Below are 23,638 nucleotides of genomic sequence, written 5' to 3' on the forward strand. Positions count from 1 at the left end.
TAGCTTTTTTAAAACAAATATTAAAAAAAAATGGAAGAATTCATATTCTATTTTCTAATGGTGGTGTGTCTATTTGTAGGATACACTCGCGTCTGTTTATTGAATTTTATGGTCCCTTTCTTTGATGGTGCTTGCAGGTTTTCTAGGTAGAAATTATTTCATTATTATAATAAAACAATGTTTGATTCAAAATTTGAACAAAATTGTTTTAAAGAAATTGTCTGTATACCAGTACAAGTTTATTGTTTCAGTATACTCGTACTAATAAAATAACAGTGCCAATTGCAAATGCGTGTTTTGTCGTTATGAGTTATAACTGTGTGAGAGCTTTCCTAGGGAAGTAATTTGTCCAATTTAATTCCCCCCCGCTCCCCCATCAGCAGTGCATTTTAGAGCGTTTGCCTTTATTTGTCACAATGTGGAAACGCATGCAACCCAGCCAGGGCCATAAAACCCTCTGCAAACTTCCAGAGTGAAGCTCTTTATTGCGTAACAAAACTTTCCATTTTCAACTTTCAAACACTTTAAATGATGGTGCCACGTGTGCCAGAGGTGCCGTGCACACGCAGTTGCCACCTCGGCAGGGCTGAGCAGGGCCAGAAAACAGCAAACACTCATCAGCTCTTTTTTGGCCGATTGCACAGAAGTGCTTGACAGATATCACAGGCAACACCAAGGAGTTTTGGACTCTGATTTATTAATGTACGAAAACTTCAACCGGTAAACACTGTGTCAAGTAAATGCTGGGGAGGGCTTACTTTAACATCTGCATGACCGCAAGCAAAGCGAAGGCTGCAGGGGGAGGTCCGTGCTGTGTTTAGGAGTGTGGAGCTGTGCCAGCATCTAACCCAGATGTGCTGCGGCCCCTTTGCACCTGGGCAGCCCACAGGGGAGCACTTGGCCCTCTCCTGCCTGCTGGCTCTGGCTGCTGCAGAGAGCACTCTGCTCTTCTCGGGCCTTGGTTTTTGGGGTTTATTCTATACAAGCAAGGCCAAACCTGGCACTGGTTGCAGAGGCCCTCCTGGGTCCAACAAACAACTTTCGGTATAAAACAGATACTAGCAACTAGAAAGCAACACCTCCCCAGGGTGGAGAGGTGGAAGGCGGTGATGGACAGATGCTGTATGTACACTGGCCAAAAGCTGTAGCAGCAAGTCTGTTCAAGACAGTGGAGCTCAACAGGTATTACCTAGGGAGTGCTTGGTTCAGAAAACTCAATGTGTCCGTGACTGGAGAACACCAGCCCCCTGTCCCAGCACGGTGGGGCTTGGCTAATTGCTGCTGTGTTTCTTGCTCACCCCCATCCTTTCTCCCCCTCTGTTGACTAGCTAGAAAAGAACACACAGGCACACTTCATATGGGAAAAAGCTCCTCCAAATGTAAGCAGAGACTCTTCCTGCTCTGCTGACAACTCTTCACATTTACAGGGTGAGCTCATCCTGCATTCACACACACCCCACTCCTCCCCATCCCCTGCAATGCCCTAAGGTGAGTAGAAAGCTGCACAGAAGAGCGCCGCCAAAGCCCCTGTCCCACGGCTGATGGGGGTGAGGCAGCTGTGCTAATGAGCAGAGGGGGAGGCCTGCACTCGCTGGACTTGTTTCTTTCAGAGCAAAGAGACCTGCCTGGCTTGTGTGGCAGCATGCAGGATGCTGGCTAAAGGCCCACTCCTTAAACAGGCTGGACTTATGCCCATGAGGAGGTCTACAGGTGTGCTCCACACAGTCACTTGGGCGTGAGCGAGGCTGCTGCCGTGCCAAGCACTCCCTCCCCAAGGAGTGTTCAGGTAAGCCGGGCTGCACTAGTACAGGGACCAGCCAGCCCACCCTGCACAACGTGCTGCAGCAAGGGGACTCCAGAATGAAGGCGGGTGTTTTACAAGTCCTTATGTTTCAAGAAGCCAGCGATGGACTCACTCAGCAGATATTGCTTTGATGATGCAACCTGGCCCTTTCAGCACCCTGCTTGTTGGGTTTTGGTACATTAAACCAAATCACTGCAGAGCCAGTGGGCCGAACCTCAGTATTGCTCGAGTGCTCAACAGTTGCCTGGCTGGGAGAAGCAGGCATGAGCTCAGCCTATGGCGTAGATTGTCACGTTCACAGTGTTCCTCTAGACAGGATGGGGTTGGGGTGGTAGGATTAAAGAAGACCAGTTCATGCACAATCACCTAACACTAAGCTTTTACGAATGACACTTCCCACAGAAGGACACCAAGTAATAAAGAACCTGGTTAAATGAGGTGAGGTAGATCTACAAATGGCACGTGGCATTTATCAGTAGTTGTGGTTTCTGCAGGGACCATCCTGGCAGGCATACCATGCCCTCTGCCCCCTCTCTGCCCCCAGTTCCTTGCGAGAGTGGCAGCGGACTTGAGCAGGGCTCAGCACCTGGGGCTAAGTGAAGATCAGAGCAACTACTAGAGCACAGGACTGGGTGTTAAAGGAGAGCTCCAGCTCATCTTTTTTTTTGTTTTTCCATTTTCCATCCTGTCTGACAGCTGGACACGTGCAGTGTAAATGGTGAGCGCTGACATAGTTGAGGGTTATCCCTGAATAAAACTGGCATATAATGTGAGACAGGTGAGATGCAGCTGATTTCTATCTCCCATTTGCTTTAGAGGGAGGAGAAGAAAACATGCTGCTTATCCAGATTATGGTAAGAGCTGCCATTTAGAAAAACCAAATACCTTAATTCAAAGCTTTATCAGTAATTATTTTTAGCATTAATGTCATTCACAGCCTGGAGAATTTGGGGGGACAAAATAAGATTAGCTTATCCCCACCCATTCCTATGAATCACCAGTCAGTCAGAGTTAAGTGTGCAAGAGGAAGGAAAGTGTGTGTCTAAAAGAGGCCCCAGGCCAGGCTGGCTGTGTAAGGGTGCAACCCGCCTGGGGAAGAGACTCCACATGTGCCACACCTGTGGAGAGGCAGCCCCCCTTGTCCCCAGCACCTGCCCTTCGGAAAAGAAACCATTCCAGAGACATGTCATGAAGCTGCTCTGTTCAGTGTGCGTATGATCTTTTTAAAAAAAATGTTTACAAATATATATATTTGTAGATATGTATATGTATTCTTAAATTCTGTTTAGAAATGTAGCTAAAAATGTAGAAAAGCACTAGCGAGAGTAGGCGTGAGACCAGCAGACTGCTGCACTTCCCACATGTGAAGGCACGAGTGTGGAGAGACAGCTCTGGTCAGGCCTGCAGTGTGATGGTCTAACCCCACTCCTGACCGAGGTGTTCATTTGCCTTTGTACCTTAACCCTTTACCTCACATAAATAAAGGAACGGTGACCTCCTACAGCTGTACCAATGCAGAGTAGTAATACTGCCTGTTACTAATACTCTGGGCTTAGTGCAGGTAAGAGCAGGGTGTGGCCCACGTTGGGGTTTGTGATAAAGCAGCCTGGCATCTTCTTAACATGATGCTTTCAGGCTGGAGGGAATAGAGATCCAATATTTTGCTCTTAGGGCCTGCTTCTCTTCTGTGTTCAGGTCGCTTTATGGTATGTGCACAGCACAAATGGTCCTTAAAGCCAGCACAAGCATCACCTGTGCTCACATTAAGGCCATTATTCACCTCCGAAGGAGAGGAAGGGGTTATATCACAATTAAGAATTATGTCCTACATGTTAAAATGGAAGACATTTAGAATACCAGGCTATTTGGAAGACGTTCTGTGCTTTTTCTAATGTGCACAACATACTTCAAAATCAGCAGGGATCAGCCTGTGGCCTAGATTTGCTCCTCAGCATGGTCAGTTGTACCACTCCTTGTGCATAGCTTTTTGAGCAGTCCAGCATACAAATTTAATTCTAGAGTTTCTTTGCTATTCCTCTTCCTACAGATCACTCTTTTGCTTTTCAAAGGAAGCCTGCCTCTTTCCACAGGTATCTACGGGAGAGGAAAGTAAGGCTCTGAAGTACTGAAGTAACATCTGCTGTGTTTGTTACGATCTCAGCAGCAGTTTAAAGTAAGTGGGCAGGCATTATTAATTCATTGGTGCTCACTTTTACATCATTTATAACGAGCTACTGTGGTATTCATGTGGATGCAATGTGTATTTCCAAAGAAATTTCTTCGTGATTTATCAATTAATTAGCGGGCCATTACACTTTATTAAAGTGTTACCCAGAGTCTTAAACATTCATTACTGCCTTTAGAGCAAATGCTTTAACTCCATCTCAGCCTACCAGTGTCTTGCAATCAGGCTATTCTGCCACAAGCTCTATATTGCTTTTCATGGTGTCAAGGACTGCAGAAGAGTGGTACCAAATAACCAAAAGTAAATTTGATGCCTCTGGCCCCAGCCACCTGGCCACAGGCAATGCATGTCGCAGCATTTTTATGTCTTTGTTAAATGCGTATGAAGAGGCTAGGGAACAGGAAGGGCTGCAGAGAAGCCTCCCTTTGGTGGATTACTGTTGTTGAGTTTCAATGTCTTAAAAATCTGTTCACAGAGAGCAGGTAAAGGCAGGAACCCAAGTAATTCAATAATTGCATGCACGAAAAAGCAGGCAAGCTCTGAGCTTTTGTCTCCTGAATGATCTCCACAGATGAGGGCAAGGGGGACAGCACAAGTTGGCTACATTCAATGCCAGCTTCTCTGAGAAGGCAAAAAACATTGAATAGAGAGACTGAAGTAAAAATGGCAGAACCAGCCCTGTGAACTGAGTGTGAAAAAGATCTGGCATTTTTATCCTCACAGTAAAGTCACCAGCAACCAGGCCTCATCCACTATCCACCTCTGGCACTCTGCAGGCTGGCAGACATGCCACAAACATCTATGCTTTTGCCAGAACAAAAATGAACAGAATTTGATTTTTTTATTTCGCTACACAATTCCTTGAATCTTTTTTTCTCCCAGCCTGCAATTTCAGGAGGATGCACCACCAAAAACGGTGGTAGCTGACAAGTCAGTCTTAAAAAAGGGAATGTGTGTTATGTGTGCAGGCATAACAGCCATGTCTGTTGAAGCCATGTTTCAGCAGCTATTTATCAGAGGGAGAAAAAAACGGGTGAAGAAATGATGATCGAAAAATAAAATAGGCACAACAACAAAAGATGAGGCTATTGCATTTTGAACCAATGGCACTGGGTTAATAGCACAGCCTTCCCCTTCCAAATCCCAGCCATAGCCCCTCCAATGGCTATGACGCTGCCATCCTGAGAGAGAGGAGAGTTTGCCACTAACAGAACATGGAGGAGAAGGCAAAACACAACAGTAGCCCTTCCTACTCCTTTCCTCTGCCCCTCTCTCTCCAGTTCCCCCCAGACCTGGGCTAAGAGAAGACCTGGCTGTGCTGCTGGGTGACCCTGATAAACGTTGTTCTCCTGCTCAGTTCCTTGAGTTTGGCAGCTCCCACGTAGGTGCAGGTGGAGCGCAGCCCCCCGAGGATGTCCAGGATGGTGAGTTCCACATCTCCTCTGTACGGTACCTCCACAGTTCTGCCCTCTGAAGCCCTGGAGAAGAGATTGGTTACTGCATTTGTGTCCAGAGGCAAAATATAACAGTGTGTTCACTGGAGCAATGTGGAGCTTAATAATCCGCATGCTGCAGTTTACAAACATTGCCCCAGCTTTACTGCTTGTTTCCCTGTTGCTTCCTGGAGCTCTCAAGCACTGAAATGTTTCAGCTCCAGTCACCACTAATACTGGGAACCAGAGGCAGACAAATCTTGTAGATGCTCCAAAAGCCCATGAGTTTCTGTATAGATCTGCCCCTTCCTTCCTTCCACTATCTGTCTATAAGCAAGCCAAGCTTCCCGTTTATCCAAAGGTAAATTTGACCTTGAGAACTGCAAGGTTTTAAGTAAAAGGAATGGCCAGGCTCAGGCAACTGGCAGAAATATTGGAGCTGGTTCTCAGCAGGCACCCCTCAGCACAGCTCTACAGAGGCTTCACAGCCCCCGGGCTCTGTCCCATGTCACTGACCAGACACTGTCTCCTACCTTTGATTCTCCAGAGATCACAGAGATGGAGTAGGAAACCTGTTATGGAAACCCACTGCAAAGCTGTCCCCTGAAGCTATAGGTGAGCTACCACAGTTCAGAGCCAGGCAAAAAGACCAGAAAAAACAGCAGTGCTGTCAATACTGTCAAGTATGGGCACATGCCAGCTCAGATTTCACTGTTCCCAAAAGCACATCTGAAGAGCTAAATGATGGAAGAATATAGGCAAATAACTTTCACTCCTTCCCCTTCAGCTTCTTCCAGCCTCATGCTCAGCAATTCCTCCTGCAGCCAAGCTCCCCAGTCACCAGCAGATCTCATAGAATCATAGTATGTCCTGAATTGGAAGGGACCCACAAGGATCATCGAGGATGCTTTAGAGTAAGCTTGTTCTGCCCAGCATGCTGGCTTCTTTGGAGAGGTAGGTTTGGGAAGTGGGGAGTGGGTTGCTTTTCTTCTCCCCTACAAAACAGAGGCAGAAATCACGGCAGGGATCTGTCATCATTGTAAATGTGGCTTTATTTACTTCTCCCTTAAACGAGTTGTCTAGGGAATAGGGCAAGAAAGAACGGGCGTGCCTGTTTAGAGGCAAATTATTAACAACAGCAACAGTGGCTATGTGGAGGTACTTCAGTGTGAGCCTGGCTATATTTCATCTTGTTCGTTTAAATGTGAGGTCAAAGCCCTGGGGACACAATAAAGGAGAAGTGATAATATGCCATGTGAAAAAGGAACCATGATTAATCTCCCTACATCTGATGAGTAACTGACTCTTTTCTTGAAACTCTTAAATGCTGTAATAAGCAGCCAGTGGAAAATGTATGTACCACTGCCCTCAAAGACTGCGTAAGGCTCACTGGTGTGTTGCATGGCCTGTGCTGCTGGGAGTTCACACGTTTTTATTTTCAGCTCCAGTGCCATCAGAAGAGAAGGCCTGGTCCACAAAACAACATGAAAGTAATGACACTACCATTCTGCAGCTTGGTTTTTGGCCATGCCCACCTCCTCCAGTCCAAGTTGGGAGGTTCTGCTTGGCCTCTGGGAACCTTCCTGTGAGACTGAGAGACATCGCACATCTGGGAATTGGGGAATCCAGTTCAAATTTTATCTACCAGATCCTGCTGTCTGAAGAGTTCTGCATGCTGTATTGGGCAAGAAAAGCAGGGTTTACTGCATTTGTGCATGACTGCCCATTCAGTTCATGCATGAGTGTCCACTTAATTTATGCTTGAATGCCTCATCTGTTCAAACTTGAGTGCCCCGTTAATTTCTGCACAAGCAGCATATTGGGCTTAAGTTACAGTGTTTTGATATCAGACAGCTGATTGCAAACATAAGCAGCCCCAGTTACAGTGGTTCAACAGATCTCCAGAGATGGGAACATTGCTCCCAAAAGTACAAACACTTGGAGGTCCTTTTTTCAGAGAAGAATTACAGAAATGTGGAACACTTACACCCACTGCCCCTGGGAGATGTCCCTGTAGTGGCCATGGTGGTGTTAGGAAGCTGGAGTTTGTGGGATGCCACTATTGGCTTTGGAGATCAAAACCTACAAAAGTGGTGAACACTAATGTCACACCCCCAAAGCTCTGAGAGCTAGACAGCTGCTATAGCTCTTCTGGTAACATCTAAGCTGGTGTGATGTCCTGCTGATCAAGGAGTGACCTATATATACCATACCAGGGGAAGCATGCTGGAAGAGAGGTGTGAGATTCACAGAAAATGCCGAGAGTTCAGTTTTAAGTTCATCCTTGAAAAAAAGTGTCAAAAAGGGCCGAAAATTCTCCATGCTCCCACCCTACATATTGGGAATAAAAGATGCTCCAGATGGAAAAGGAGTAGTATAGGATGGAAGTGGGACAGAAATAACAGAGCTGTGAGTTAAGCAACTGTGATAGTGCACTGTCAGCAAGTTTGCTGATGACACCAAGCTAGGAGGAGTGGCTGACACGCCAGAAGGCTGTGCTGCCATCCAGCGAGACTTGGACAGGCTGGAGAGTTGGGTGGGGAAAAATTTAATGAAATATAACAAGGGTAAGTGTAGAGTCTTGCACAACCCCAGGTTCCAGTATAAGTTGGGGAATGACCTGTCAGTGAGCAGTGTAAGGGAAATAGCCGTGGGGGTCCTGGTGGACAGCAGGATGACCATGAGCCAGCACTGTGCCCTTGTGACCAAGAAGGCCAATGGTATCCTGAGGTGTATCAGAAGGGGGGTGGTCAGTAGGTCGAGAGAGGTTCTCCTTCCCCTCTACTCTGCCCTGGTGAGACCGCATCTGGAATACTGCGTCCAGTTCTGGGCCCCTCAGTTCAAGAAGGACAGGGAACTGCTGGAGAGAGTCCAGTGCAGGGCAACAAAGATGTAGTCTGGTCCAGGGGTGGGGTCTGTGATAAGTATATAACCAAACTGTGATGTTAACCCCTGTAACGTGGTGCCCATGCTGGAGGAGTGACATTTCAGTACGTGTACTATCGCAGGATGAATCCCTACTGCCTGGTCCAAAGGGAGGAAGAGTGGAGTTTATAACTTATATACATTAAGATTGTGAGGATGTTGAAAGGGTTCACAATGGATTAACATTCAAAGATGTGTGCTTTGCAGAGGTGAGGAGTGCCACATAGGCCAGAAATTGCTGGGCTTACTGCATTCTTGTGTGACTGCCAAATTAATTCATGCATGAGCACTGAACAAATCCATGCATGAGTGCCCAGTTAACTGTTGCATAAGCATGCAATTAGTTCATGCCTACATAACTTATGCCCAAGCACCTTGTTAGTACACACACATGTGTCCAACTTGTTAATGCATGGGCACCCAGTTAATTTACATATAGGCACCCAGTTGTTACACATATGGGTGCTGTGTTGGGCATATATGGTAGAGTTTGGCTGCTGGCATGACCTGTGTGGGAGAAGGCCGTAATCTGCTTCATGACAGTCACAGAGACAGTTCCACCTGGCTCTGACAACGGTGTGAACCACCAAGACTTCAGGCAGTCAGGGGAAGCACATAACACCTCTGCTCAAGTGTATTTAAGAAATAGCAGCAGCCATTGGGAGAGGAGACACACTTGAGAAGACATGCAGCTGGAGATGCATTCCCAAAAGGAGGTGCTCCATGCCAAAAGTGTGCACTCCCAAAGGGACAGTAGTAGGCCCTGGGTGATCCATGCCAAAGCAGGGATAATCACAAAGGAACCGTGGTCTGTGGGTGACCCATGACGAGCAAACACAGTAAGAAAGAGTGGCAGACAGAAACCACTACACATGTGACCACAATGTCTTGTGCCACCCCCTTCTTCACTGGAGGAACTGGGACAGTGTGACCTGTGGTAAAAGGGTAGTTGAGAGATGGAGGGGCGAAGAGAGGTGTCTGGCTTAAGTGGAGTCTAGAAGCGGGGGAAGAAAGGTGTTTCCTTATATGTTTACTTATCCAGTGATCTGAAGTTTGTGTGAGTTGGCAATAAATGAAACTAAGTAAAAAATCCCCAAGTTGAGACTGTTTTGCCAGTAAAAAATGCCTGTGTGCTGGCTGTGCGTGGATTACAAGGGGCATCACAAAAGCTGGCACATTTGGCAGAGGGCTGCATCAGCAAGTCGGCAGAAACTGTTGAGGGATTTGCAGAAAGGTGAAGATGGAACAACTGGGACTCTCAACAGCTGGGAAAGGTGTGCTCACCTGCTCTCAGCAAAGACTCTGTGTCTCTCACTAGCCAGGGAATGTGACCAGAAAGAGAGAACTATTTGCTTTAGATTTTTCACTCAGGGTCCAATCTGCAGCATCCTGGTCAGCTCAAGCCTGCTGCTGGCATGGAGAGATGTACGTAGTGGGTGGGAATCCTGGTAGGGTGGATGGGGTGAAGCCCTGGGATTATGCTCTGTGAGCCCACCAAATGTGGGTCAGGAGAGAGGGGTCAGGCTGCCCTGGCCTGAGGCAACCATGGAAGTAGAGCATTTAAGAAGTGGCAGAAATTGGGGGCAGGTCTTCCAGGCCATCATTTGGGATACAGAAAAAGACAGTAAGTAGCAGCCAGCTGCTCGTGCTATTCTGCCTCTGTGGCCCAAATTCTACCCTACAGCTACTATGAAGTGCCAAAACTCAGTAGCAACTGTGAATTGCTGAGTGACCACAGCAGAACTGTGGTGTTCACACAAAACTTGTGAAATCTCAGAAGGGTTAACAAAAGCAAATTGGCTCTAACTGAACAATACTGCCTGTGGTCTCTGTTCCTGCTTGCCTTCTTTCTTTTCTCCCATAAAAGCAGCTTAATAATTGCCTTTCAGAAATTCCCATCTGTGTTCCTCATGGAAGGAGGTAAAAATAAACCAATACATAAATGACATAAAAGTAATGAAACTGGGTACACAGATTTCATACAAAATTAAATGGGATCAATTTGACATATTCATTACAAAAACAATTACTCTCATGACTTTATTCCCTGCTACAGTCACCTCAATTTTAGGCTACAGCATGTCAATTTTAATTCAACTGTTTGCTGGAGGCTCAGAGTCTCCAGCCAAAATGTGTAATTTTGAGAAGAGGAAGTTAAGTGACAAGTAGTCTGATTCTGTGGGGGGCTGACCACACTGAGCTCCCCACTGTTTGAATAGAACATTGTGAGTGCTCGGGCTCTTCTAAAGGCAAAACAGCTTATTGGGGTCACCAATACAGATTTACAGCTGCGCTTTTAAAATGCACATAGAGAAGCCTCACTGACTTGACCCATTTGGGGTATGCAGCATTTAAAATGTTGAGTTCGAATCCTTTTGGTTCAAGTTTGTTGTGAGCTAAACTAGTGAGTGACTAAATTTCATGTAGCTTTTCCTACAAGAGTAATTAAAAGCCAAGCCTTGCCCTCTTTCCAATTGTCCCTTCAATGCCCAGCACATTTACAGTGCTGCATAACCAGCTGTTGCTATTTTTACACTACAGTGTCACTCATCGTGCTGGGACAGGCCAAGCAAGACCAAGACTAAGGTTGGTATGGTCAGCTCTGAGTTGTGGTGCAACATGAACAAGATGAGTATCAGCTCCTTCACAGTTAACAGCCAAGGCTTACAGATTTAACGCTTGGAGCTGTTGTAGCGAGCTGCAGTCTGGGGCTCCTTCCACGTTACATTTTAGTGGCACAAAACAGCAGTAACTCAAGAGGGACTAAAAATTTCAGATGGTGCTTCCACTGCCTTGTTGCTGAGGTTTCAGAACTTCATCCCCAGGGCACCGGGATGCAAATGAAAACACAGCTATGAAACAAGCAGAATTTGTGCAGCATTGTCAAAAAGGAATTGAAAGCGTCTAGACTGAGTCAAATACAGCACCTTTTTGTACATCCTTTATTCCTCAATACATAAGACTTGTACTATATCTCATTTTTAAGGGGGGACCAGTGTGAACTAATTCTCCTGCTGGCCAAAAAGTTTGTTGCCAGATCACACAGACAGCTAACTAGGTGGAGCAGAGTTTAATAGCTGCCTTAGTCCTTTGGCCCACTGGATAACAAGCTTTCTCAAACCTTTCTTGCAACTTTCACTAGCTCTGTGGTGGCCAGGCCCTAAATGACTACGCTGCACAGAGATCCATGCAGCTTGCTTGTGCTGCTCTGTGTTCTCTCAGGGAGTTGCCATTAACTGCCTGCCTGACCAGCATCAGGCCTTTCCATCGCTCCAGCTGAAACAAGCAGAGGGTAGCATGGGACAGTGAGTTATCGTAATACAGATAAAAGGTTGCCAGCACCTCTATGTCACTGGCAGTTGCAACCTTTAAATTATGAGATAACTACCAGTGCTATCTACTCAGACCATTTGTTCAGAGGTTTTGATGACAAGCAGATTCGCTGGGGGACAAAAAAGGTCCCAAAACTGTGCACTGCTTCTGGGAACTGGCATATGAAGCCAAAGGGAATCAAAGCTCAGACGTATGCAGCACATCTTTCTGGTGCACTGTTTAAGCTTGTCTCAGATGCAGACAGATTCTTGTGCAGCTCTTTCTTCTGCAAATAAGCACTTGTGCTTGAAAACACAAGCACAGCCTACAATGCCAAAAGAGCCTTGCAAGCCAGCCAGGTGGGGAGCCAGTCACACAGTTTGCTTCCCTAAGCAATCTACTGGTGTCCTGGTTTTGTTGAAAACAAGACCAGTTTCTCTTTTAGTGAATATTCCTTTCAGCTAAGTTCTTCTAAGTAACTGCAGTTTTCTGAACTTGAATGCATGTGTTTGCAGACAGGAGCTGATAACATAAATGGTATGCAAGGTCACTGATAAAAATGCACATCTTGTAAGTGAGAGGGGCATATTTGCAAGGAGGGGCGAACAGAACAGGTGACTAAAACTGACTGAGTATTCCATCCCATCCACGTCATACATAAAAGTGGGAGATCACAAGGGTCTCGCTCTCTTCGACTATGGCCGGCATCTGAAGAGGACCCTGCCTACCGTCTCTGTGATCTGAGGCCTGGCTCCAGACCCTGAATCCCTGAATCCAGTTCCGGTTTGCTGCAGAGTCCAGCTCAGGACTTCCGGGTGCCTGCCCTGCAGCTGCCGGAGCTGGCTGAGCGGCCCCAGGAAATTCAAGATTTGTTTTGTATATTTTGTATTATTTTCTCTATTTTATTAGTACCATTAGTAAAGCATTTTTAAACTTTTTTCCCACTTGCAAGTCTCTCTCTTCTCTTTTCCTCCTATTCCCTTTCCTTGGTGGGGAGGGCTGGGTGGGTGGGGAGCCAGGTGAAGAGAGAGCATCTGCCACGGTTTATTGTCATCCTGCAGTAAACGCTGACAGATTGATTGGCGTCCAATGTGGGGCTCAAAAGCATTAAAATTTGGCACTAAAAAGGGGTAAAATTTGGAGATTTTGGTGTTCTTACTGCTGTGATAGACTTTGAATTTTCTTGGCATGGTGCCAGCTCATAGGGTTGAGATACAGGTCTGTGTGCTTTGGACATTATCTAGTAGTATTAAAGCAGATTGAATTACATTGGTTTAAAGATGCTGTGGCCTAAGTTGTATCAGTTACTCTCCACAGTGTGTTCTGCAGTACCTTATTTGTGCTGGGCATATTTCACTAATAGGTTTGTGCATTCTATTACATCTGGAAACTGGACGATGGTGATGATTTTACTGTGTGATTTGGCACTGGTTTATTTTATTATACTCCAGCTGATAACGGTTTATTTTATTATACTCCAACTGATAATGAATTTATACTTGTTATTGTTGTATCTAGAGAAACCTCTAGTAGAGATTAAAGAGAAATACACCTATGTGTTTTCTAATTGGATAACCCAATCTATAGAAAAGCTGACTAACAATACCTTTTCCTTTTACATTGGGACAGATTACAGATGTTTTTTGAGAGCTTTGAATACCCCTGGAGCTTTGATCGTACTTTGTTGGTATTGTCAGGTTTGCTGAATGTGTGTCAGTTCGTGCTAGTGATAAGAGAGACGAGGTTAAATAGGATTGTGTCTTTTTTTACTCCTGAGACTTACGTGGCATCTGCTGAAGCCTCAGCAAGACGCACAGTTGGCGGCTCCACACAGAGGAAGGCAGCAAAAGCTACGGCTACAGTGCCCGTAGCCACTGCCCCCCGACTGCTGCTTCTTCAGCCTCAGCAACTGCCAAGGCACCTCCAGCTCCCACACAGAGCAAAGCTGCCAAAGGCACTGCCTCCCCGACTGCAGACACTGTTGCTTCTCCAGCCTCAAAGACTAACAAAGCAACTACTGTACCACACCCACACTGTGCACCACTGCTGCTGCCGCAACCACAACAGCCACTGTAATTATGCCAATGCTGGTGACAGTCATTTAGACTCTGGAAATAAATCAAGAGATGGTGAGCCCATGTCAGCATCAGTTGCTGGTTGTAAGAGAGTCACAAGAAGGACTACTTATGCTGCAGATGATGGCCAAGGGGTATCATCATCAACACAAGGAGGAGAGGAAGTGACCACTCGATCCTTTTCTACAAGTGAGCTGAGAGATATGCAAAAAGACTTCAGTCATCATGAAGGTGAGAATGTTAGATCTTGACAAAACTCATCACAAGCTTTTTTGCCCTTGAAAAACTCTTTACTATCATGTCTCATCCCTATGTCCAACTGATTTTCTTTTCCTCAGAACTCATCCTCAGAAAGTAGTCTTGAACTAGACTGTGTCTAGTAGGCACAGACTATCAGTTAAGTGTGGCGTCCACAAGCTCTCAGTTTCCCCATTTTCACATAGGCTTCTCTTTCAAAGAGCCTAGGTTTTCTGCCAGAGCAGGAAAGCTAAAGGCTTCTCTCCTGCACAACATCTACCACTAGCCTTCCGTAGTCTCCAGCATTATTGCAGCCTAGGTGCTCATAATAAATAGCTTGGGGAATTTAGGCCAAAAGTGACAGGTCTTATCACTTTGTAAAGTGCTAGGTGAACTAGTGAACATTTTTATAGTACATTTTAACTCTTCAGAAATCTCAGACAAAGACCACGACAAGACCTAATGTCAGGGTGAAGGACAAGAGGCAGGATCAAAGATGCCTTCTATCTAGCATGATGTATGGGATTGTCATGGTTCTATGAGCATGCCTCTGTGTCAAAGTGTGAGTTGTGTTTTGTTTTGTGGATTCCATTCCACTTCACATTCTGCACTGTCACCTTCACAGTGCTGCAACTCTTACTCATGGCAGCAGCTGGACACACTGGGATGAACCCACATGCTGGAGTAGTTGTAGCAGAACAAGGGCAAGAAAACCCATCAATCCTGAATGTCTGAACAGTAGGTAAGATCACTGGCTCCAAGACCCTAACAAACAGCAGCTTATCAGATGGGACCAGAGTCTCAAGCTACCTCAAAAGAGAAGAATCAAAAGCGACCCCTCAATAAACCAGTGTATACTGTAAGACAGGAAACATTATCTAACAAAGTATGCATGAACCGTGCTACAGGCAGTGACGGTACCTGCCACTAATAAGAGAAAGAGGTTTTCTCGAGTCATCTGTTTTGTCAAAAAGTCAAAATTCTCAGTGCATTCTGGAGTAAAATAGCAATGGACAAGAGATTCCTTTGCAAGGCCTGTCTTCCCTTCTCCACTGCTGAGGATTTTAGCTTAAAACCTAAGCTCTCACATGCTGCATGAACTGGGGCTACTCTGGTGCTCTCTTACCCAAAAAGGGGTGGGAAATCTGTACAGAACGATTCTGCTGCCTAAGAAGACTGCCCAACAAACACGGGACTCTTGAGGCTACCGCCCTCATTAGTGTCACAGCTCTAAATGAACTCCCTACTGGGGAAACCCCAGCTGAGCTTTGCCAATTGACCAGGCATCCACTTTTTGCAAACAGAAGGGAGCATATGGGCCAGGAGGAACCCATACACCAACCACCAGGACACCCAACTTGAATAAGCAGAGAGCCAGAAACTGCAGTTTGGTATGCCACGTTCCAGTATTTAACTCATGCACATCCCGAGAGACTCCATAAGTCAGAACAGTGCCTAACGACTTCCCAGACCACTAGTGCTGCAGTGACATAATGTTGCACTGGCTGCAACCACGTGAACATGGTTGTTCTCTCTCATGATAGTCACCTCCAGCTCCTTATCCCTGTCTCCCCCTTGATGTCAGCCCTCCCTCAAATCTGCTGTCATAAGTGTTGGTAACAGCTTCCTAAACAGGAACAGAGGCATGGACCTGTTTCCAACAGATGCCTTTTGCACAATTCTGCTCCAGAAATTACTGGATGGCTGGCTCACTGCAACTGAGCCTGTGTGGAATTCATACCTGTATTCAGCAACACCTCCTGAATGCTTCTTCATGGCCGTATCAGAGCTCATTCCATAGAAGAGTTTCACCTTCTTGCCATTCTTTTCTATAATCTCTCCAGCGCATTGGTCATGGCCCGCAAACATCCCTCCAAGCATGACAAAATCAGCACCAGCTCCTGTGATCAGCAAAGTGACAGGTAAGGAGGCAGGGAAGGGAGAAGAGGCTGAAAGACAATGCAAGAACACAGTGGCCTCCAAAACAAATAGCCAGGCCTAAATAGTTCCGTACAGAGAGTCCCCTCCTGTAATACATGCAGCAAACTTGCAATAAATGCTTTACTGAAGAACCGACACATGCTGAATTGTATTTCTCTGGTATTTAAAATGCAAAGAATCCTCTCCTGTTGTGATGACAAAGATATAGATTATTCCCCTCCACCACACATGCTTTATTTTCAAATTCAGTTTTAACCCTTTACTCATACAGTATCTGAGCACAGTTCCTTATTAACTACCATTGTGAGTGCGGTACTCATAAGCCCTAATTCCCAGGGCTAAGATCTTTTGAGCTCAGTGCTGTAGAGAGAAGACAGCTCCTACTTCAAGACCTTTCTAGGCTACAAGCTGTGAGTAGGAATGTATCCTGAAGGAAAGCATACTAATGAATATAATGTACACCTCCCAAGACTGACATAAAACAAGCCATCAGCCACATGCATTCAGTGCAGGTCTGCGTGATCCCTTGTCCAAGAGATCTGGATGGGTCTGCATTTGGTTTCTGTTGTTTAACATCTCTGGGCTAAGGCCCATCACCCCTGGGTTCTGTGGTACTCAGTGTGTACCACACAGGAGGTCTAACTCATAGCTACAACTCCTAAATAGGTTGCAGATACTGAATAACAACACTGAATACTCAACAATACCTGTTCAGTCTGTCCATCTCCCTTGGCTTTGCAATTCATGAAGTCAGTTCCACTGGAATTAAGATCAGGAAGATGGTTTTTGGAATCACTGTCGATTTTCTACTCTGATTTCCAATATTTCCAGCTGGGCTGGAACTACTCCACCAGCAGCTTTTGCTGTGATATTCTGGCATATCTCGTCTTGCTTGGAAAAGTTTGGCTTTTACTCTTTTATGAGCCTGTGGTGACCCATCCCTCAAACAAAGCACTTTCCTGTTCAGACTCTCTGCTTCTTCAATGTTTATGTGTCAGAACAGGCCTCCCCTCTGCTCAGCTTCTTCACAGAACTGGCAAAAAACCAGGGCTATAAACCTCACTTCACAGAAAGCAGATGAGCCCAAACTAACCACACCCTGTTATGAACATGTTCGAACTCTGGGGAGAGCCCAGGCTAGGTAAAGTCTGGAATTAGGATTTGCTCCGATCTCTTTCACTATCCAAACAATAGCCTTGAAATCCAAAGACTAAGTGAAATCATTATCCAATCTGCTCAGCTTCTGCCATCTGTTGAAAAGACAAACCTGAATTTGGGAATATTTTGATCTCAGAATACATGGCAACTGTGGAGTGCGCACTGATTTATAAAAGTCAGCTCCCTCCCTCCATCCCTTTGCCAAAGAGCAGACCTAGCAGTGATGCCTGGGAGCAGAGCACCCAGCTGCTCTGCTGATCTCACCTCCCTTTGCCCAGTTGTTGTTTGAAAGGAACAATATGGCCATGGTAAAGCGATATTAAAAATGAGGCTTGTGCAAAACTGCTGAGCACATCACAGGCAATATTTATAGCCACGCACCCATTCAGGCATCCTATCATGCCAGCTACCTGGCAGATTTTTCCTGAGCTTTCCTGTTTCAGGTGGCTGAGTTTTAAAGCCTCAGTTTGAGTCACATCTGATACTACTATTAACCTGCCAAAAACGAAGGGACCACTCATCCTTTAAGACATTCTTAATTACTGGTGAGGAGTTCCTGTTGTTGCCTGGCACAATCTGGGAAACCTAGTTTACGTCCCCTTTATGGGTAGAAGAAAACATGAGGAAGGAGGGACAGATTTGCGATCAAGGTTTCAAGGAGGGGCTTTGAATAAGTCACAGGCTCGCCAAAGGACACTCTGGACTCTTTGCTTTGTCAATACTATCCCCTCGATTCCCAGTTCTAGTCTCGGCTCTGGTTATGGGTCTCATAGCCTCCAAATTATTCATGCAAAACAGTCACATGAAATCTACACTTCAGAATCACAGAACTTGCTTCCTGTGCACTTAAATGTCTATTTATTATTTTTCTTTTGATTGCGTATTTTGGGAGGAAAGCAAGTATGTTTAGATTACAGGATTGAAACACATCCAACTTGAGTAACTTCTGCAAACTACAACATAATTCATCAAGCTCTTCCAGAAGATAGCAGCCATGTCACAGCAGACACAGCACGTCTAAACACTGGAATGACACATGCATACTGCCCTGCAGCTCCAGCAATGACAAGCTTGCATTAGATACATTTTTCCAATGCTCTCCAGAACTTTCCACCCTGCTTCAGTGTTGCAAAGATGTCCGAAAGTTTCAAGTCTGTTCCACTGCTTTTCTACCAGTTAACATCCAACCAGGAAGCCCTGGTTTTTAGCATGGTCTTTCTTCATTTCTGCATGGTATTCCGTATGACATTTGCAACACCCACCTGCAGTCTTTCATTTTCAAGTACAGATAGACAATGTGCCATTATTTTAGATTGTAGGAGACCAGGAACACCTGGCAACAGCCCCCTAGATAATACAGGATGGGATGGGGTGTGTTGCATACAAGCATCGCAGCTCACCCTGTTTGGAAGACCTGTACTCTCTCTACACAATGACACTTCAATGCACTGATGCTGGGGAGGTCTTCGCTGCATATGGGCAGATTTTGCTCATTAGCACTTCTCAGTGTCTTCTCTTTGAAGCCATTACAGGACATGTGTGCTGACGCCAGCCCAATCTTGCAGCACTCACACATTTCTGCTGGATCTGGATGGAGTCCCTCAGATGTCTTTTGTACACCTGATAATACAAGTTACCGATAACCAGATAGGCTCTGCACAAATTCAGCTGGAGTCAGCCTGGATTTGTAGCCTGAGCAGCCCTCCACACAGATGCAGTGTCAGTTTGCCTGGACCACAGCTCACCCTGGAATCAACATTCACCTGTGCTCCAGCTGAGCCTGCAAGCATTTGCAACAGTAGATGCACACACACAGCTATTGAAAATACACACAAAAAAAGTATGATCTGTTACATATCTTTTGGAACCAGTATATGTCCCCAGTTGACCTTTCCACTCAATTTTTCCTTCCTTTTACTTCCCTGCTCCTCTATCTCTTCTCACCACTGCTGTAAGGAGCAGCAGTGTTGTGTTTAAGATGCTGGCATAGGATTCAAAAGGCACATTCTGTTCCTGTCTGTGTCACAAAAATGTATGTGACCTCATGGAACTGAACTCAGTATTTCTGTGCTTTGACTTCTCATCTTTAAACAAGGAGACAGTAGTGCTGCTTTGGGGCATTCTGAGAAACGTGTTAATGTTATCAGCCTTTCCAAAGGTGCAATTATGGGAGCTATCCAAGAGCCCAACACAGTTATTTGATGCTTTCTCTCATTTCTGCATCAAAACACCTCTTTTCTTCTTAATCAACCTACATCTTTTCCACTATCATCTCCAATATCCAGATGGCAGTGACATCTTCAGTTTCCCAAATCCATCCAAAGTTCCCATCCACCTGTTCCAGAATTCTAGCAATCTCTCCCAAAGTATCTGTAACTCCTGCATTTTTGTCCGCCAGCTTTAGACTACCTTGTTTCCCCTGTCAAAACACCCAGTCTGCCTCTGACTCCGGACACCAGTCAGCGGTGTCACCTGCCACTTGTAAAGCCTCTCAGCATCTCCTTCATGGTTCTTCACAACTCTTCACTTGCACTCAGTACCCTCTACTCCTTCTGTGCCCACAAACTTGCCTCCTCCAGTCACATCTTCAGCTGTTTTTCCATGCTAGTCTTCACATCTGGGACTCCCTTACACTTTTTATGATTCAGATGGCTGTTGTGTCACTGCTTTATGAACACATCAACATCCTGTTTGTGAAGACTTCACAATGACTCCTCAAAACCAGATAGCATAATCACTTTAACCTAAAGTCCTCTCTGTGTGCCTTGTCCATGCTATGTCCAGGCCTCCCATCCTCAGGTGAAACTGTACACCTGTGTGTTTTCACACACAGTTTCTGCTATCCAATATATTTATGCAATTCCTTGCCCCCAAGAGGCTCTCAGCAAGTGCAGAGGTCTGTGCTAGACAATTCAGTATCGGTATTGAGGCTTTGACCTGTAGAAGCTGGGCATGGAGGCTATCTTCTACATGGCTTACATAGCCAATCACCTCAACAGCATTCAATAAACATCGATAGTAATAACAGTATCTAGAAGCTTATTTTGCCACCCACCTTTAACTAATGCACACCTGGCTCCAGCTAGTCAGATGTTGACAGTATGTCTATCTCAATTATATGTAACCAGATATGGTAAGTTTATTGCCTCAGGGTAAACTCTACCAGTTCCAGCCCTGTACCTGTGACACATGGGTCAGACTGATCTGTCTGGCCTGCTGTCAGGGTAGAACTACTGCCTGTATAATCTCAGCTTTCTGATGCTCCTCTGTCCCAGGGACAACCCGTGGTAGCCTTCAAACACATACCACTGTGAATCCCAGCGCTTCCTGACAATCAGTAAGGCCAGAATATGCCCTTTCACAGGTTTCATGCAAGTTTCTGTTCAGTTAGCTCAAAGAGACAACAAGGACCCTTCAGACCTGCTATAAATGTCACAAAGGAAAACACCTGAAACACTTTGAAGTTGGTTCTTGTTGTTCTAACTTCTGGAAACACTTGTTGAAGAAAGACCTTTTCCACAGGCCAGATTTCTGTGCAGGCAGCTGGGAATGCAGTGGGGTCACAGTCCCAGTTCACAAGCTCTCAACAACAATGCCAGCAATAATCAGCGAAGTGATGGAGCCAGCAAAAGCCAGGCAGAACAAAGGCCTCATTGCAGGCAGCATGATGTCAGCAAGGGCTGGGCTGAGTCGGGTGTTTTTTTAATACAGCCTTGTTGTCAAAAAGGGTGGATGCCACTGTTCACCTATGTCAGAATCCCCCAACTGGAAGTATCTATTCCCCATGTCACATTCCCCACTGGGTAATACAAGGGTGCTGTGAAATCCTGTGACTAAGCAGATGCCTTGCTGGTAGCAATCACTCCACAGCTATGCTTAGAATTCTCTAATTAAGCCTTCCTTGTCATCTGACCTGTCTGAAAAGAGGAGCTGTCTGCAAACTTAGAAGACAGATTTTGGTTTCAACCTTTCCAGGAGGCCTGGAGTTTTTCTTGGCAGGCCTGTAATCTGAGTTTAGGCCTGCTCCCCATTTTCCATACTTGCAAAGCCTCCTGCCAAGCAGACATGCTGTAGCATAATGTGCTAGCTCTTGTATTGTACCACCCTGAAATCCCAATGAGACTGTGCTCTCCCACTGTATTCCAGGTACTACCTCGCTGTGACATCTCCAAAGGGTCTGGCATTTTGCGGAGGCCTTTAAATACCCTGTCAGTCCAGGATGTGTTTAGTGCCTGGTTCACATATGGTGCTGCAAGGTTATGGCTAAGTGACAATCCTGACCTTGACCACCCACACCAATGTAACTTTCATGCCCAACAAAGAATACCTACAGATTAAATTCTCTGTTCTATTAGCGAGAGCGGGTGCAATTCACTGAAGCTCTTGGCATGAGAGCAAAATCTGTTAATTATTAACTCAGATGTTTTAGGTATCTGCTGAGCTCTAGGGGATACAGTATAAATAAAATTTCATCCCTTCAAGTGGACAGCTGATCCCAAGAACATCTCCAGGGATCTGGCCTGCCTTTTTTTTTTGTTCTTCTGTCCAACACACATTCCACCATCTCTTATCCATTCAAGGCCCAGGTCAGCCTCATCTGGTAATGTTACAGGCATCTTTGAACCCTACTCAGAAGAAACTCTTATCAGTTTTCTTTGTATTACTGTCCCAGAGGCTGTATCCCATGCACACCTGGCAGATAGTTTCTAAATAGGACTTTGGCCACTGTACATTTTGTGCTGTAGAATTTGGACTGCCTGGTCCAAAGAGCAAATTCATGTCTCGTGTATTAATTTCACTGGAGTCACCCACGGGGACGAATGTAACCTACTGCTGATTAGGCATTCAGGGTGACATCGACTCCTGCATCACTGCTGACGGTGCTGGAGCTGTGCGGGGAGTAACGGGTGGCACCACGCGCCGTCCTTACCAAACGCTTTGGCGACATCTCCTGGGCAGCTGCATCCTCCGTCCTGCACAAAGAAAAGGTGACAGTGAGTGGTAACGAGCCCACTCAGGGACAAAGTGAGCACTGGTGCTCTGAGACCTGCCCCAGAATGGCCCCCTGAACAGAGGAACAGCATGTCAAGAGCTGATTGTGCTCCACTGGCACACATCATCTTGGCTGAGTTTTTAGGGAATCCATATTGTCCTTTCTATTGCTTTTCTTCTTTAGGCTCATTTACTCTACCATATAGTCTACTGATAATACCACTTGTAACAGCAGAAATGCAAATTCCTGACTGTAATTTCCTAAGTCCCATAAAGTAGAAAACAAAAACTCCTCTGATGATCTGAATCATTCCCTGACATTTTAATGAAAGGCTATGTGACGCAGAGGTACCACAAACCCCTACCTTAAACCACCAAAGACTTTTAAAATAACTTTCTCAGCAGTTTACAATATATTAAAAGGTCACAGTGGGAGGGGTGAGGAAATATACCATCAGCTATGTTGGATTTTGATCTGATAATCTCTAAGCAAATTGGGTAATCTAATCCTTCTTAAGCGAAAATGAATCTCTCATACTCCTCATTGTTGGCTATCGGTTTGATTAAGAAACAGCATTTTGAGATCTTTAACATCTTAGAACTGTGCGTTTCAGTTTCAGAGCATAGCAAAGAAGTGGCTGATCACAAGGTTTCAGTTGAGGGGAGGGAAATTATGTATGTGTGATAGGGCTATAAAAAAGGGATGGCACATAGCAGAACTCATCACTTGCTGGGGTTCTTTAGGTTTTTAAAGGTCTGAGCATCAGACGAAAGATCCTTCTACTCTACACATCCATTGTACCAAGAGTGCTCCCCCATTCATTTGACGCCCAGGGTCCACTACAGACTGACAACAGTTATCCTGTGTTTGAAGCTACTCCCCAGACTCGTGTGGCTATTTTACTTCATCTCACCTCCCTGCTGGCACAAACACATGCCTGTGTATGACCTGCACCTGAGCACAGGCAGACACCCCCACCATCAGCCATTTCAGAGATGGCTTTCGCAGGCAGCTGGCAGCAGAGCCGAGTGATAGAACCTCTCTGTGCACAGAAAAGGATTCAGACACAAACTAAGCAGCTGGATCCAAAAGTGAGTGGCTTTTCAAAGGGGATCCCACCGCAAACAGTGCGTGGTAGAACTTCAAAGGCTTTTATTCCCTTTACTGGTAACCTCTAGCATATTATGCCTTTTGTTGAGCTAGACACTCTGGCTGTCAGCTCCAGAAAGGGGTGCTGGGCTGACAGCTGAATCTCTCCTGCTAAGGGCTACGCTTGTGCACTTCTTTCCCTCTGACAGGTCTGTCAGAGCCTGGAGGAGGGTGTGAGTGTATGTGCACGTGTCAAGGGAGAAAGACCTGAGGTAGAGAGATCTAACAATCTTCAAAGAGCAGTGTCAGGAATTTGCCTGACTCTTACTATCTGACTGAGACAGGCTGGCTACGAATATTCTCTGGTAGATGGGTTTCACTCTGCTCTTGTTGGGTGGCTCAGTGTCTGACTTTTATAATTAAGCCAGCTGTGGCAGTCGTGGAGGCTTTATGCTTTCAGAAGTACCATGAGGATGGAGGCCTTAC

The 23,638-nt window shown here is 45.7% G+C and overlaps 1 protein-coding gene across 1 annotated transcript in view; it reads right to left on the bottom strand.

The window, feature by feature from the left end:
- Window positions 1–465: 465 nt before the first annotated feature.
- The window catches only part of GMPR (guanosine monophosphate reductase), a 47,127-nt gene continuing 23,954 nt past the window's right edge, over window positions 466–23,638 (bottom strand). Inside the window, exons 7-9 of the mRNA XM_065830674.2 lie at window positions 22,001–22,043; window positions 15,713–15,872; window positions 466–5,467 (exon numbers count right to left, since the gene is read on the bottom strand). Coding sequence (XP_065686746.1) covers window positions 5,287–5,467; window positions 15,713–15,872; window positions 22,001–22,043 — 384 coding nt within the window. The 3' untranslated portion in view covers window positions 466–5,286. The remainder of the gene's footprint in view (window positions 5,468–15,712; window positions 15,873–22,000; window positions 22,044–23,638) is intronic.

Source organism: Patagioenas fasciata, chromosome 2 (assembly GCF_037038585.1).
Source record: "Patagioenas fasciata isolate bPatFas1 chromosome 2, bPatFas1.hap1, whole genome shotgun sequence".
Lineage (NCBI taxonomy): Eukaryota > Metazoa > Chordata > Aves > Columbiformes > Columbidae > Patagioenas > Patagioenas fasciata.